We start from the raw sequence: 17,710 nt of genomic DNA, 5'->3' as shown, positions 1-17,710 counted from the left end.
CGTCATATAAGACAGTCCTAAAGATTTTGCAGTGTAGTGACTAAAGTGAAACAAAAATGCTAAAGCTATTGATGAAACTGAGATAAATACTGATCCCAGAACACATTTTAAGCCACTAAATAAAGACACTGATTCAGTTAGGAAAAACAATTATTTTGTTTAAAAAAATGTAACGAAAACAAATATAAACACAAGGCTGTGACAAGGCAACAATTTTAAACTGTTAAGTCATGTACATATAGATCTCATATTCCATCTTCATGAACATCAAAAAACAACATAAAGAAGATACATTCTAGAATAATTTTCAAACTGAATTCCATAGTGCCTTAAGAGGCCAAGGTTCTACAAATAAGTGAACTAGATCTGGATCTAATATAAAATTATAATTGTCAGATATGATCTCATTTCAAAGTTTTGTTTATCTTAATAGCAAAATTATTCTCATTTTATTAAATACACATGGCATATGAATACGTTTACAATATAAAATAAGTACATAACAATAAAATATTACATGTGTCCTTTTGTTTCTTAAGCCTTGCAGAATTAGCAGAAACCGTAAGTATCCCTTTTATATACTGGAATCCTCCCTAAGAGTTTAACTTGCAAAAAGTTTCTGTTCTTAGAAAGCTGCTCTACTCAGAAATTTAGAACTTACTGCTCTATGTCATATAAGTCAGGGATATATTCTTAATACTCTATGGGCAAAACCAGGAGTATATTATACCAGCTAAAAAAGATTTTAATAGGTACTGCAATTTAAGTATTGCTGCTTAAAGTATGCTTTTTTTTTTCTGCTATCTGAAATACTACGTGAATAAGAATTTCATTCTCCCATCTTTCTGGGTAACCACAGACTTACAGTATCTCAATAAACATTTCTACTCCAGAACAATGTTAAGAAAGCTTTTTAAATTTTTTGAAATCAAATTTACAAAATCATTGAGCTATATTTCTTTTAAATATACTACAGGTTTAAATTAAGACTAAAATGAACATAATAATATCACTTAATTAACTACAACAACTGAGTACTTCAGCTCTGATGGTATTTGAATACATTAGATATATTTTTTAAGAAGAGGTATCCATGACTAGATGTGAATTTATTTCTAAATTCAAAATCTGAATCTGAATGCCAACTTAAGCAAAAAGTAATTTGAACAAAGAAGCAAAGCAGCATTAAAAATGTCTAAGAGTTGGATACTGGGAGGAGGCAGCATGATGAGAAAGAATTGGAACCCATAATGCCAAAAAAAGATTTTGGACAGTATTAAAAAATTTTTTTCATGCTTTATATAATTACCCTTCTTCCTAAAAAGCTTCCACACAATACCTCACAAAAACCTAGAAATATTGTAGTCTTTGTGCAAAACAAGGCTTATTTATGGATCCTTTAAAAAAAATCTATTCGGATAATATATTGTTTTAATTTCTACAAATAAATACCAAACACACTAAAAAAGACTACACAAAAGGAATATTACATTAATTAGGGCCAGAAAAGCACTACTGTGGTGATCAAATGTTCTGGCAATGACAGAACATAAAATGGTGAGAAATTACAAGAATTTAACCTTTGACCCCACCATGCTATGTACTGTTTCCATAATAAAGGCTTAAAGGTTCTACCAAACATTTCAACTTTTTAAAAACCAAGCTCTAAGTTCGTCCTTCTAAGTAAACTCAGTTAAATTCTTTTTTTAAAAAGAAAAAAATGAGAATGTTTAAAGATAAAGAGTAATTGGTTCTTACCTCTGGTCCTGATGCATGTGACAAGTCTCCTCACTGGCATACTTGCTGCCTAAGCAGCTACAAAGACTAGGTTAGCAGCCATTTTGAGACAGCTGCACAGTCTCAGTTGCACAAAAGTGTAATTAAGATGGCTGCAATGTGCACTCAAGAACTCACACAGTGAAAACTCAGCTATGTAACAAACAAAGCCCCTCCCACTTTGTCAGCCTGCAGGAAACTGAACATAGACAACAGCTAATGCATATACTGCAACAAACAATGCAGCTACACAGGACACAGAAAAAGAAAACAGAAGGCAGCAAGCCAGTTTTGTAACATAATGCCTGTGAATCCCGTCTTGCAATACAGACTTTGGGCACATCCAGATCCCAAACAACTTGAAATCCATGCCACATATTAGCAGTTACAGAGATAGAGCCAAATCACACAGAGCAAACATCAGGGAATTCGCTTGAAAGAAAGCCTCCATTTCAGTCCAGAAAAAAAAAAAGTTAAACCTTGCTCAAGGCCTTTTTTTTGGGGTTTTTTTTTTTTTTTTTTTTTTACCTTTTATAGTTTTATCATGAAAAGAATTTCAATTTTATAATTTCTAGAAAAGTGTTTAAATCCTGAAAATGGCTTGATTGATCAAGTTAATTTCAATTTTTAGAAGGCTAAAGATTTTCTCCACAGAATCTAAGCCCCAAAGTGCTCAAATCTAGCAGAACAGTTAAAGCCTACAATTAAATTTTTGAACCTTGACAACAGGGTCTCTAGAAGATGGCAAAAAGCTTATTTGGAGTAATTTACCATAGATATAAAAACAACTTCTTCTCTTCAGTAGTACAAATGGTCACAAACATTAACATCCCCAGGTGAGTGTTTAGTCCCAGGGCAAATTACATTTTCCTGCCCTGACCAGACCTCCCAACATTCTGATGTGAGTAAAAAGCAAATAAAAACAAAGAATTATAGATTCTTTCTGATAGAAAGAAAGGAATTTTAAAAAAGGGTAAAAACTCAGTCTAATAATGGGTATATTAGGAAGACAAATTTGAGATCTAACAAATATGGATTGGCAGAAACATATCAATCAAAGAGAAGGAAGGACAAAAGCACAGACAGAACCTGTTCACATCAGCGATAGAATCCACGTTTTCTTTCTCTCTTCCTCAGTCTACCTTCCTAAAATTTAGCTAACCTGTGTATTTTGTCTCTATCCATCACTAAATATAGGTATTTACTAAAACGTTTTAAGGGTATAGGGGGGTAATAGGGATATAGCTAAAATGAGATTGGCCCTATGACTTGACAATGGTTCAAGCTGAGCAATGGGCACACAGAATTCATTATCTCACTCTATTTCAGTATATATTTGAAATTTTCCATAATAAAAGTTTTTAAAATTACTTATCTTTAAAAGGTCCTTATGTATTTTCCATGAGGCAAAATGAATAATGTAACAACTGCTTTAAGTATATCGAAAAAAAAAAAGTTATACTTGATCCAAGTCATATTAATTCTTCAAAAATATAACTGCGATTCTCAAGCAAAGACTTCATTAAAAGCAAGACTTAGGCCAAGCGCGGTGGCTCACGCCTATAATCCCAACACTCTGGGAGGCCGAGGAGGAAGGCTCTCCTAAAGCCAGGAGTTTGAGACCTGCCTGGCAACAAAGCGAGATCTCTGTCTCTACAAAAAAAAATTTTTTAAACATTAACAGGTGTGGTGATATGAACCTGTAGCTCCAGCTATTCAGGAGGCTGATGCAGGAAGATCACTTGAGCTCAGAAGTTCAAGGCTACAGTGAACTTAACCACTGCACTCCATCCAGTCTGGTCAACAAAGCCAGATTCTGTCTCAAAAAATAAATAAATAAATAATATAATTAAAAACAAAAGCAAGATTTGGTAAACTGAAAAAGGCTGGAACAGAACTGATATTACTGTAAGCACTGGAATCTGTGTTTAATTGGGGGGCGGGGAAAGAAGGTACAAATAGCCAAAATATTCAGAGCTGCCTAATGAACACTTTCTTACATTCTGGAATGTAAGAAATTGTTTTTAGGAAGTCTGATCCACAAAGATTTAAATTACGGAGCACACTGTCAAAGCCTTCAAGCCTCCCTTCTCTTGCCAAATACTTTTCCAATGTAAATCCTTACTACTTTTTTCTTAGTCTGAACATAGTCTACCAACAGAAAGCTGCTGGCTACTAATAATACAGGTTGGACATCCCTAATCTGAAAATCCAAAATTCTCCAATAAGACTAAAATTTCACAAAACTGATACAAGCAGAAATGCAACCTAGACAACACTTAGTACCAGCTGACAGAGCTTCATCCATCCCTTCACACATTGGTTCTGTTTCTGTGTCTGATGAAACAGTTTAGAAAAGGAAAATAATCAGGCTGTTATTCAGATAAAACAGTGTCGAGGCCAACATCTTTATCCCAAAGAAACTATCCTGTTACAGTTTACTTGATATATTCTCTACATGATTCAACCTATATTACCCTATCACTGACAATTCTTTCCTTACTATCTCCTTACTATACACATCCCCAAACCAGGTATCATTACTCTCTCAATATCTTTTACGCATATCATCATTATACTTACCACATTTCATTACTTGTATCTTTATGCAAATAATCTTTATATAAGGATATAAATCACATCTTACATTCATTTTCCATTCTCTTCCATAGGATAAAACACAGTTATTTGCTCAATAAAGAGTGAGCTAAAATTCTCAGTGTTTTTGTTTCTACCACAAAAACCTCAAAAGAACCTTCATTTTTAGGATCCCAACTCCTGCTTTCTAAGAAGAAGTCAACTAATACGTCTACTAAGATTTTAGTCTTGGCCTAAGAACATCTGCACTTCAGAATCCAAGATGGAAAAACAACTTTTGTAGGGCACTTTTCAGGAACTACATAGGAGCTACTATGTGCTTATGACAGATGACTCTGAGAAAATCTACAGGAAACACAAGTGATTTAAGTTTTATTAATATTACTAAAAAAGCAGGATTCAGCTTGATTGTATAATGTCACAGATTATAAGAAATTTGTTTTATATAGGGCCATTTGTAATGAGACCAATCGTTGTTTATTTATAGAAGCATAAATACTTGCAACCAATTTCTAATGTTCAGGAAACAATTCCATGACTATCCAATGTTTAATCTTTTCCTAATTAAAAATCAGCACTTTCCCAAGTCTTTGTTTTTTCGTTTATTTGTTTGTAGACAGGCTGGAGTGCAGTGGTGCAATCATGGCTCAGCTTACTGCAGCCTCAAGTTTCTGGGCTCAAGAGACTCTCTCACTTCAGCCTCTGGAGTAACTGGGACCACAGATGCACATCACCACAACTGGCAAATTTTTAAAATTTTCTGTAGAGATAATGTCTCACTATGTTGCTCAAGCTGCATTCAATTTATTTTTATTTCCCTCTTACAATGACCATGTAAAATAAGAGTGCTACAATCTCAAATTTTATGACCAGTGAATGTAATCATTTGTCAGGAGTCACATAATTAGTAATGAAAGAAAAAAAAAAAACTAGAATTAACTCTAGTCAACCATTACATTTTATATATATTATACTATTTGAAACCTTTGCATATGCAAATTATTGAAAACTATAGCATCTAAAGAAAAAGTTTCACTGTATTTGGTTGAGAGGAAATATATGTTTTGTTTATTTAATTAAGATGTTCTAATTGTAAGTTATTATTAACATTACACATATTAAAATCTAAAAGGCATGTTAGAATGGTATTAAGATGATGAACTAAGAACACCTAATTTCACTCCCTCAAATCCCACTAAAACTACAATAAAGTTTTGTTTTGTTCTTTTTTTTAGGCATAAATCCTAAAAAACAGAGAGAAATAAGAGGTAACAGCCACAAAGATTTGGGAAGCTGAAAAATAAACAGGACCGGCCAGACGTGATGGCTCACTCCTGTAATCCCAACACTTTGGGAGGCCAAAGTGGGCAGACCACTCAAGGCCAGGAGTTCCAGACCAGCCTGACCAAGATGGCAAAACCCTGTCTCTACTAAAATACATAAATCAGCCAGGTGTGGTGGCTGCACCTGTAGTCGCAGCTACTCAGGGAGGCTCAGGCACAAGAATTGCTTGAACCTGGGAGGTGGAGGCTGCAGTGATCCGAGATCAAGCTACTGTACTCCAGCCTAGATGACTGAGTGAGACTTGGTCTCAAAAATAAATAAACAAATAAGCAGGACCAGCTCTAACTAACGTAGCAATCCCTAAAACACAATATTCCAAGCTGCAGTGGTAACAAGTTAAGAACCAATCCAATTTACCTGGCAGAAACCTGAAAAATCATAGGAAGTAGAAGAACTAAGCACCTTTGAAAATCAGAGTGAAGGGAGCAGAAAGAAGGATAAAATGGCCAAAATCGTGACTGCTGTTTAAGAAGCAGAAAGATATCTTAGATGCCTTTACCAAACACATTTAACAGTGACTATCTGCTCCTCCCAATCCTAACAAAAGTCTGAAGACAACATCTGCAGTTAAAAATGAGAGTACCTGGCCAGGCACGGTGGCTCATGCCTGTAATCCCAGCACTTTGGGAGGCCAAGGCAGGTGGATCAACTGAAGTCAGGAGTTCAAGACCAGGCTGGCCAACATGGCGAAACCCCATCTCTACTAAAAATACAAAAATTAGCCAGGCGTGGTGGCACACACCTGTCATCCCAGCTACTCGGGAGGCTGAGACAGGAGAATCCCTTGGTCTAGGAGGCAGAGATTGCAGTGAGCCAAGATCGTGCTAGTGCACTCCGGCCTGAGCTTGAATGAGATTCTGTCTAGAAAAAAAGAAAACTGAGAGTACTATATCAAAAAGAGAAGGACTAAGTCCTGATTGCAGAGATCCCTACTCCTCTTCATGAATCCCCCAGAGTGCTGGCAATCAGAGCCTATTTCTCTATTTACAAAAATGGAAGACTATTCTCTGGGGGTGTCTGACCAGCACAAGACGTGAGACCTAAGGTCTCTGCAGAACTCTCCCAAAATGGCTCACCCAGATCAGCCTAAAGGGAAGTTTAAAACTGTCTAATTTAGATAAGGCAATCAACTTTTTAATCTTCCACATCACATTATGCAGTTAGCTAAGGAAGGCAATTAAGAAAAGTTCCCAACATGATAGAAACCAAAGGAAAACGAAAACAAAAAAAATACATGAAGCAATAGACTATGCAGGAATAAGAAAACTTCCAAAAAAATTAATATAACAGACAAGATATTACATTCTTGAGTGAAGAATAGAATGCTACAGATAAGGAATGAAAATTAAAAACATGATGAAAAAAATGAAAAACTCAATAGAAGGACTGGATAATAAAGCTGAAGAAACCAACCTTAGCAAAAAGGCAAAATTGTAAAACAGAAGAAAAGATACAACTGGAGTATCCATTAAAAAATTCAAATTGGAATGACACACACACACACACACACACACACACACACACACACACAAAGACATCACCAATGAAATCATTTAGAAAACTTTCCAGAGTTGAAGGGCAAGAATTTCCAGACCAAAAGAGCCCAAAGTATGCCAGCAGACCATAATAAACAGATCCACACAAGGGCACGTTCCATTGAAATGCCGTAAGACTAAAGACTAATAATCAATTCTATAAGCTTCCACTGAGAGGAGAAATCAGAAATCAGAATGGCTTCAGATTTCTCAGTGGTGATAATAGTAGGAAGAAAATAATGGAGCAGTGTCTTTAAAATTCTGAAGGAAAAGAATTTCAACCTAGAATTCTATACCCAGCCAAACTATCAATCAAGCATGAAAATATAGAATGACATTTTTCAAACATGCATTGTCTTTAAAACCTGTATCACCCATGCACCCTTTCTCAAAAAGCTACTGGAGAACGTGTAGCTTTCTACCAGCAGGGAAAATTCTAAGAATTCTCCTGCCAAGGACAGAATAAGTCGATAAAAAGACATAGCATTTGGAAAACAAGGGTCCTAGAAGACAGGTAAGGAAATCTTCACTAATGGTTGTATTAGTCCATTCTTGCATTGCTATAAAGAAATACTTGAAAATGGGTAGCTTATTAAGAAATGAAGTTTAATTGGCTCACAGTTTTGCTGGCTGTATAGGAAGTACAGTGGTATCTGCTTGGGTTCTCGGGGTGAGGGCTCAGGAAATTTACAAACATGATGGAAGGCAAAGGGTGAGCATGCACATCACATGGCAGAAGCAAGAACAAGAGAAAGAAAAGAGGTGCTACACACTATTTAAATGACCTGATCTCACAAGAACTCAGTCATTATTGCAGAGGACAGTACCAAGGGGGATGGTGCAAAACGATTCATGAAAAATCCACCCCATGACCCAATTATCTCCCACCAAGCCCCACCTCCAACATAGAGGATTATGATTTAACATTAGATTTGGGTGGGGATACGGATCCAAACTGTATCAATGGTGAATAAAATTATACAGATGACAGTTATATACAAGATAAAGTGAGCAACTAGGCCACACAGGAGCAGTGACACTCAAGAACTAAACATGAGTCAAGATTTTTGCTGCCACCGTACCTGAGGAAACGTGTCTTATAAATTAAGTCTTTTAAATAAACATCAAAAGATTATTAGTAACTGTACCAAATCGTCTTAACTATTACTATTTACATGGAACAGACTCATAGATGCAGGCATCCTGGTATAAAGCTGACATCATGAATCAACAACTGTCCTAACCGTATCAAGGGAATGGGTCATGATTTTCATGGTTATGTTGTACAGACCAGTCAATTCTGTGTAAGTAGGTTGCTTAACACAAGATCAAAAAAACAAGAATTACCTAAGACTAAATGAATGATTTAATTGTGGTTAATATTTTATTTTAAATGGTCATAAGAGAAGAATACTTTCTTCTCAATCTATCTCTAACCTCCAACTTAAGGTGTACTTTATAGAAATAGTAATATCTTTCCCCCTCAGAGATCAGGAGGAAAAATATCCTGTGAAAGGTTTTAACATAGGTTATAAGCTAAAGCAGCCACCAAAAACATTTTATGAATGATTCTGTAGAAAAATACTGAATATAGGGCCGGGTATGGAGGCTCACACCTGTAATCTCAGCACTTCGGGAGGCCGAGGTAGGCAGATCACCTGAGGTCGAGCTGGAGACCGGCCTGGCCAACATGGCGAAACCCTGTTTCTACTAAAAATACAAAAATTAGCTGGATGTGGTGGCATGTGCCTTTAATCCCAGCCACTCGGGAGGCTGATGCAGGAGAATCACTTGAACCCTGAAGGCGGATGTTGCGATAAGCCAAGTTCGTGCCACCACACTCCAGCGTGGGTGACACAGCAAGATTCCATTTCAAAAAAAAGAAAATGAAAAATACAGAATATGTTGTTCAGCCTTGTCCAGAGACTGCTTAGAACAATTATTAAATATTGTATGAAGTATCATAACTCAATTTTTACTTTTTATGACTCAGTTTACACAGTTTCAATAAGAATCTGTTCTCCTTCCTACCAGTATAAAATTGGGTAAGTCAGACCAGGCACGGTGGCTCATGCCTGTAATCCCAGCACTTTGGGAGGCTGAGGCACGTGGATCACCTGAGGTGATCCTCTTGAGGTCAGGAGTTCGAGACCAAGAGGGGAGGATTGCTTGAGCCCAGGGGTTCAAGACCAGACTGGGCAACATGGCAAGACCCCCATCTCCACACACACAAAAAAATTATAAAATCAGCTGGGCATGGTGGCATGTGCCAGTAGTCCAAGCTACCTAGGAGGCTGAGTCAGGAGGATCCCTTGAGCCCAGGAGGTCAAGGTTACAGTGAGCCATGATCACACCACTGCGCTCCAGCCTGGCTGACAGAGTGAGACCCTAGTCTCAATTAAAAAAAAAAAAAAAAGGTCGCATTTTCCATCACGGAAAAGGTATATTTTATACATATAAACAGAGAAAAAAATAATCTGGATAAAATAATGCAAACATAAACTATTCAAACATCTGTCACTCAATTCATCTACAGTCCTTTTGAATTAAGCAAGTTAACCTGTCAAGTTCAAAAATACTACACTGAGTTTTAAAAATTAGGAATTCCAAATCTTGCAAAACTAATCATAATTTAATGTTTTCAGTAGCAAGCAGAGAGGAGAAGAATTCTATCAAATATAAATATTTATAATAACTGGAACCCCAGTCACAAATCATGAACACAAAACTCCCAAAATACCATTTCAATGGAAGATATACAGAGTTACACTATAACTGAACCTAAATCTTAAAGCAGAGAAATAGTTTTCAGTATCAAATTACGAAGTACTTTGAAACCACTTCTCCCAATTCCTTATATAGCAGAAAATGCTATTCATTAATATCCACTTCTCTTTTATAACATTATCTAGTTTTAGCTAAGTATATGATTATCCAGCTAGATATATTTCCCAGACTTCCTTTCCCAGCTAAATATGTCCCAATGACTAAATGATCACACATAAACCATGAGTCAAAGTGCTATGTGCCACTTCCATATCATGCTCTCAAAAGAAAGAGTATGCACTCCCATTGTTCTTTCTTCCTTGCCTCTAGCTAGTAGAACTAGAGAGTAATCATGTTTCAGCTAGTGATGGAAGCCATATGTTACAGCAAAATCACTTATCAACTCTAAACAGTCTTACTTTGCATGGTTACATGAGAAAAAAACACGTATCATCTTTAAACAACAGAAATGGAGTCTCCTATACTGTGGCAGCTTAGTTTTTACTCTAATCGAATTCACTTCAGACATTTACCCCCTAAAAGGAAATAAAAGAGTTCAAAAGTGGTCCCTCTTTTCCCTTACATGCTTTTTCCTAGTTCTTTCTTTTCCTATGACATTCTATCTAATAAGAGTAACAGGGCAGATATACATCTAAGGCTCCAAAGCCTTAGCTGGGAATGAGTTGCAGCAGTCAAGTCGTTCTTTACTGTTCCATCAAACTCTCCTGGTCCTCAAAACAGCAGATTCCCTTTCCATCTTTTAGCTTTATCCTTCTACAAAATGGTAGGCATTATCATTGAGAATTACTGAACCAAAGAAAGTTCCTTTTACAGTTTTGACAGTTCTGGGGATAACTATTCTAACATACAAATCAAATTTCTTATTAGAATGTTAAAGTGCCAGGAGTGACGGACACATAATTTCTAGGTACCAAACCGGATAATATTTCCCCCAAGTAGCATAGAGCTATACAAACAAAGATAGGGAGAACAGATCATATATAGTAAGACATTATGGCATTACCACCTCACATCACCATCATACAAAGGGGTCCTCTCTCCTCAACACAGCTAGTTACTACCAGTTATTGGATATAAAAGAACACAAAATGTTTCTTATAATACTCTGAGCAATGGAAAACTACAGACATGAGTAAGTGCATATTTCTGATGGTTTAATAAGTCATCTTCATTTCCCAGATTCTAATATTCATATAGGTCAACTATAAAGAATCTCAGGAAGGTAATCACAGTTCCCTTAGGCCTCTGGCATTTTTTTGAAAAGTGGCTGAGGTACCTGAGTCATCCTCTTAAAGATTCCAAAATCCAAATGATCGAAACTTAAAATTGAAAACATTCACACCATATAAACAAGTACTAGCAGCCCTGATCTACTCATTCTTAACTGAAAATGCTCCCCAGCACTCACTCTCTATCTCCAATACAAAATGGTTTCCACCACACAAGCTGAAATCGTCGATAAAAAATTTAGTTTTGTTTTCAACAAATTAAAATGCCTGGAGAAGCCCCTGATTTACTCTATGGATGGCAGGACAATCTGAGAAAGAACATGGTAAACCAACGTTTAAATAGTCTTGGCCTCTCTAATAAAATATAAGGTCAAACATGCAAGAATTTTAAAAGAGAGTTCCACTAAAGGAAATATCTTAATATTTTATATCTAGTTTCTAGATTTATTTTCATAAAGCCAATAATATTTTATCATTAGAGTTCTACATTTCCTTGATTTCTTCTTTTCATGCCTCCACTAATTTACAAGTTTAGTTCAATAAAAATGATATTTTGGCAATAAACTGATTCCTGAATCAATTATTTAAGATAGAAAGTAGAATTACAGCTGAAATACATCCTTATTAACAGAGATAATCTTTTTCAATGCAATCAGCATAAAAAAGAGATTTAATAGAGAATAAACATATTCTAATAATTAGGGAAACATCCTTATGAGAAAATATAATAATTTAATGATACCAAGGAAATTAAAATAAAAATTTTTTATCTTTATTATGAGATTAAGGTCCACCCTGGCCAGAAAAGGAATAAGGTACCTTTTCAAATTGTCTTTGTTTAACAAAAAAGGATTTTGATTTCAAATACTGTACGATACTTTACTTTGCGACTTATTTTTACCATGTCTAACTTCATACTGACACTACTTTTATGTCATCATGTCCTAAGGCAGATTAAAAACAGAAATATAATCTTATATCATCTCCTAAATCATCCCTACTAAAATTATAGCTGCACCAAGAAAACATCTTCCTGAAAAATCACAGATACCACAAATTCTCCCAGAGTTCCTAGCAAATAGTACATTTTGGTAGTCTACAGGAAGGGTGTAATACTCATGAATTAAAAAAAAAAAAAAAATAGTATAAGGTTATAAATTCACCCAATGTAAATTTAATGGAATTGTAACCAAAACCATTACCTAGCTTTTTCTTTTCTTAATTAACCAAATGAACCTAAAGTTCATCTGCAAAAACAGCCAAAATTAGCTAAAAAAATTGTAAAATAGACTTGTGAGTGGGTACTGCATTTTATATAGGATATAGCACTACAAACACATATTTAAATTGTGTACAGTCCTACAGCAAATAAAACAATGCAATAATGCTCTAAGAATAAGGCCCAGATACAGTCATTGTCAATCTCTGTTTAAACTATGTATTATATATTCTTTTGAGGAGCTAATGAAAGCTGTCACTTTTTCCCCAGAAAAACGCACATACGAGGCCAGGCGCAGTGGCTCACACCTGTAATCCCAGCACTTTGGTAGGCCGAGGAAGGCAGATCACCTGAGGTAGGCAGTTCGAGCCAGCCTGACCAACATGGAGAAATCCCGTCTCTACCAAAAATACAAAATTAGCTGGGCGTAGTGGAACATGCCTGTAATTCCAGCTACTCGGGAGGCTGAGGCAGAAGAATCATTTGAACCTGGGAGGCAGAGGTTGCGATGAGCTGAGATCGTGCCATTACACTCCAGCCTAGGCAACAAGGGTGAAACTCCATCTCGGCGGGGGGAAAAAAATACACATACGCAGACTCACATAAAATGGTGTATATCAAATATCAAGGGATCGGTAGAACCCCTGGAGGCTAATGGATCCCAGGTTAAATATTCCTAGTATATGAATCAGAATTGTTTGCTCAAATCTGGCTCATAAGTTAGCAACCAAACCAGTAAGAAATGGATCAAGTCTATGGAAACTAGCTATCTGGAAAAAATGGAAATTAGTAATTTATCTTAACACACAATATGTCAAAATACAGACATGTCCACATAGATGTAAGAGTATTTTTTAAGTTTGTTAAAACTTCCAGAAAAAGTTCTAGTAAAAAATTTAACAAAACACATGAACAAGGCTGTGCACGGTGGCTCACACTCTAATTCCGGCACTGTGGGAGGCCAAGGCAGACGGATCACCTCAGGTCAGCAGTTCAAGACCAGCCTGGCCAACATGGGAAACCCTGTCTCTACTAAAAGCAGGGCGTGGTGATGCACGCCTGTAATCCCAGCCACTTGGGAGGCTGAGGCAGGAGAATCGCTGGAACCCAGAAGGTGGAGCGTTACAGTGAGCCAAAATCACACCACTGCACTCCAGCCTGTGAGACACAGCTAGACTCCACCTCAAAAAACAGTAATAATAAAATAAAATACAATATAAATATATAATTCACCTCACAACAGGTAATATTTTCTAGGCAGACAAGTGCTGTAGAAATCACAAAGGAAAAAGGCAGTGCAGGCTGGACATGGTGGCTCATGCTTGTAATCTCAGCACTTTCGGAGGCTGAGGTGGGAAACTCTCTCGATCCCTGGAGTTCAAGACCAGCCTGGGCAACATAATGAGACTTTGTTTATTAAAAAAATAAAATTAAATTAAAAAATTAGCAGGGTGTGATAGCCTTCACGAGTAGTCTCAGTTACTCCAGAGGTAGGAGAATTGCTTGAGCCTGGGAGGTCGAGGCTGCAGTGGGCAGAGATCACTGCCACCGCACTTTAGCATGCACAGCAGAGCAAGATCCTATCTCAAAAAAAAAAAAAAAAAAAAGGCAGTACATTTTACAACATAAAAATGCAAAACTTCTTAACATATAAAATCATAAACCATTTAAAAGGTAATTTTAAAATTACTGTGACAAATATTAAAAGCTTAGGACCCCAAAGCCATAGTAAGTAGCTGTTACTAACAAATAAAAAAAACAGTAACACTCACCACAGAAAAATACACAAAAAGCCAAACACCTAACTCACAGAAAATGAAAAAAAATGCACACATAAAACAACAACAAGTTCAACTTCATTAGTTATCAAAAATTAATGAGCTACTATTTTTCACCCATAAGATAGTGGTATTGAATATGATAAAAAAATGCTTTCCAAGAAAAAGTTTTTATCAATTTTGCTAATTACTTTAAAAGTCCTTTGAAAGTAATTTCAAAGAAATATGCTGAGGTATAGTACAAGAATGTTCACTGTAGCATTATTTTTAATGGAAAAATGAGCAACAAGCACAACAGGAAACAAAAAATAAAAGGTTTAATAAGTCACAGTACATTCTTCTTAAAGATAATATATAACCATTTAAAAACATGTTTAAAAAGAATATTTGATCATGTGGGACATTATAATAGAGTATCATGTAACCATGAAACATATTTTAGAAGAATAATGAAATGGGAAGACACTCATAACATTAAAAGAGTAGAAATGAAAGTATGGTACCAATGAAAAACTAATTAATAAATAAACATTTATAGATTGCTCAACCATGGAAAAGTGAAGTCACAAATCACCAATACCTTTAGAGTGGTTATTTCTAAGCATTGTTAATTAATTTTCAACATTTTCCAAATGTTCTATAATGTGTAAGTTTAAAAATATTTAAATACATTTATCACATATGCAAATCCTAATTTAAAGCAAAAATAGTTCTAATTATTTAATAATTCAAATCTGTCTTTTCTAAACTACATACAAAATCTTAAATTTACAAAACCACAAAGATTTCAAATAACTTCATTAACTTGGTATTCATTCCTGGAGTAACCTAGTCTTAATAGTTATATATGTTGGATATGTGTCAAAATTTTGTGGCATCATAACCACCAAACTAAAATTTTAAAATACACTTGTTATCAACAAAGTACTAATAAACAAATAGTTGGTGTTCAGGCAATTAATTAATCTTATGAAGTTTATATCGTTATATCTGCTTTGTAAGAAACATGATATCAAAATTGTCCCATCAAGAAATGTTCTTCATATTCGAGTATTTTCAAATACCTCTTACTACCTTCAATATTAACCTAAGAAGCAATCATCTGTATATTCAAATGAAAACATACGCTTAAATATATACACCAAAGTATTTCATTTTTCTGGAAATGTAAGGTGTACCATGCCCTAAGATCAAAGTGCTTTTGTTAACCTAAACATTTATGTGTATTTTCTACTCTAAAATGCCTGAAATAGCATGTGGTAGAAAGGGGCTGCTAGGTAATCACCCCAGAAACATAAAAGGGAGAAAATTACACAACTGCCCTCTAAATATACTTTGTGTGTAGAGGACGTTAGAGATTTGACATCAGGTCAAACATTCTGTTGAAGAAAAAAAGAAGAATCTTTCCTAACTTCATTCTATCTCGTATGTGACGTCATTTAAAAATCCACCAACCAAAAGTATTACTTTCAATTACATCTAGTTAATATTTACTAATGGTATTTGTTTTAGGCAATAAAAATTTCCCTAAATTAACAGAGATTATAAAGCAACAGGGACGTCTTCATTTGACAGTAGACTGATTCAAACTTAAAGAGTTATAACCAACCAAGAAACCAGTTGTTGTATATATGAGCCATAGATGAAGTCTACGGAAAACATTTGCAATTTTTTTTGCCTAGTAAGAAAGAATTTGCACAACGGGAGAATTATAACAAATCTTATATAACTTCCCCCAGATGTGTTACATAAGATTTAACTATAGTTGACACTACCATTTTAAACTAATCAGTAGCATATTTATAATTACCTTCCCTAAAAAACTATTAATAAAACCAGGAACACACTTACAATTAAAAAATCACACACAGCTGCATCTAACACACATGTATACAGTATAGTGTTTAAAAGAAAAAACAGATTTTTTTTTATTAATGGTCCACTTTCCTCAAAGAGGCCTCAGGGTAATGGATGTTCTTTCTAGAATTCTTCATCAGAACTATTTACCAAATAAATGTTATAGCTTACATATCATAGCAAACAAAAATGCTAAGAAAATGAGTTAATTTAAAAAGCAACAATTATCTAGCTGAAGCAGTAATGAACAAGTCACCTAAAGAACTTAAAACATGTAAAATTCAAATGCCCAGAAACATACAAACTGATCAAAATTAAAACTTCATTTACTTAGGATCAAATATTTAAAACCAAAATAATCCTCAGATTGGGATTTCATTTTCGATCACACTGTAATTTCTTCCACTATTCCCTTTCCCCCAATATTCCCAAAACTAAAGTTGTTTCTGTTTTGTAAACATTCCACACATCCATAACACAACAGGTAAAAATAGGGTTAAAAAGGTATTTGCAAATATGCAGTCCAAATAAATGCACTTCCCGTGAGAACACCACTAGGTGCTGATCTTTACCACCCTAAATATAAAGCTCAATCCAGCAATATTTTAAAACTGAAATTATAATCAAGAACCACAAATGACAATCAGTTTCACAGAAAATTAAGTCCACAGCTTCCCAAAAAATCGAAAAAACAGAGAAGAGCTTGAGGTCGGCCCAAGAGTACAACATTAGAGAAATGTTTTTCTTGAAAAATGTGAGATTTTAAGGGTAACACAAAGAAACCCCTCAAGAACGAGGAAAATTAAATCTAGAACCCAAATGGCGTCCAACAAGAACATTAGATCTTGAAAATGAATATTGCGCTTGCGCAGCCACCGCCCCGCCAGCTGCACAACTGCAGCTAGAGCCCGACCCCCGCAAGATCACGTGCTCCCATGCAGCGCCGCCCGCAGCTCCGCAACCGCGCAGGCGCACACACAACTCCCGCAGCCGCCATAATGCGGTCTTGACTCTTCAGAAATACAATAGTAATTTAAGAAAATGTGGTTTTAACAGCCCCTGGGATTCACATATACCTTTTGGGGCGGAAGCTGAGGGAGGGGGAACCAAGTTCCTTCCTACAGAGCTGTCCCGCGCAGCCGTCCCCGACGTTGCCGCCTCAGCTTTTCGCGCGCTTCAGTCGCCGCGCCGCCGCTGCCACCGCCGCCGCCTCCGCAGATTCAAAAACAAACCCGCTTCTCCCTTGCACGCGCCGGGGCCGTTATGCAAATTATTGTGGGCGGGGCTCCGGGCTCGTGATATGTACCCCGCCCACTGTGCTATCAGCCAATAAGCTCAAGGACTAGCCATTCCCCATGCAAATTCTGGTTTTTTATTTGAATGAGGGAAATTGGCCCCGCCTCCTGCGTGGAAAAGAGAAGGAAGCCCGAGGTGGTGGCGCTGCGTCTCTCAGTTGCAGTGTGAGGTGTGTTTTTTGAGTGGAGCTTCTTCAATCAATAAGTAGCACTTTGTGAGCGCCCTCTATGAGGCTTAGAAAAGAAAGAAGGAAGGAGGTAGGTGAGAGTTAAAGAGCAGAGGGAAAAATTT

At 36.1% G+C, this 17,710-nt stretch overlaps 1 protein-coding gene across 4 annotated transcripts in view; it reads right to left on the bottom strand.

Moving 5' to 3' along the window:
- Positions 1 to 17,390, bottom strand: part of ATF7IP (activating transcription factor 7 interacting protein) — a 139,598-nt gene extending 122,208 nt beyond the window's left edge. For 2 of the 4 annotated variants that reach the window (XM_010368455.2, XM_010368456.2), the window contains exon 1: positions 17,200 to 17,390. Coding sequence is in view for 2 of the 4 variants with exons in the window: in XM_010368454.2 (XP_010366756.1) it covers positions 1,759 to 1,775 (17 nt within the window). In the remaining 2 variants the exon portion in view is untranslated. Of the gene's footprint in view, positions 1 to 1,758; positions 2,091 to 17,199 lie in introns of those variants that run through there. The other 2 variants (XM_010368454.2, XM_030938984.1) reach the window with 1 other exon arrangement.
- Between the last annotated feature and the right edge of the window lie 320 nt (positions 17,391 to 17,710).

The sequence above is a fragment of the Rhinopithecus roxellana genome, chromosome 10, assembly GCF_007565055.1.
Source record: "Rhinopithecus roxellana isolate Shanxi Qingling chromosome 10, ASM756505v1, whole genome shotgun sequence".
Classification (NCBI taxonomy): Eukaryota; Metazoa; Chordata; class Mammalia; order Primates; family Cercopithecidae; genus Rhinopithecus; species Rhinopithecus roxellana.
The sequence above is the reverse complement of the archived record's forward strand: the minus strand, read 5'-3'. Positions and strand labels throughout refer to the sequence as shown.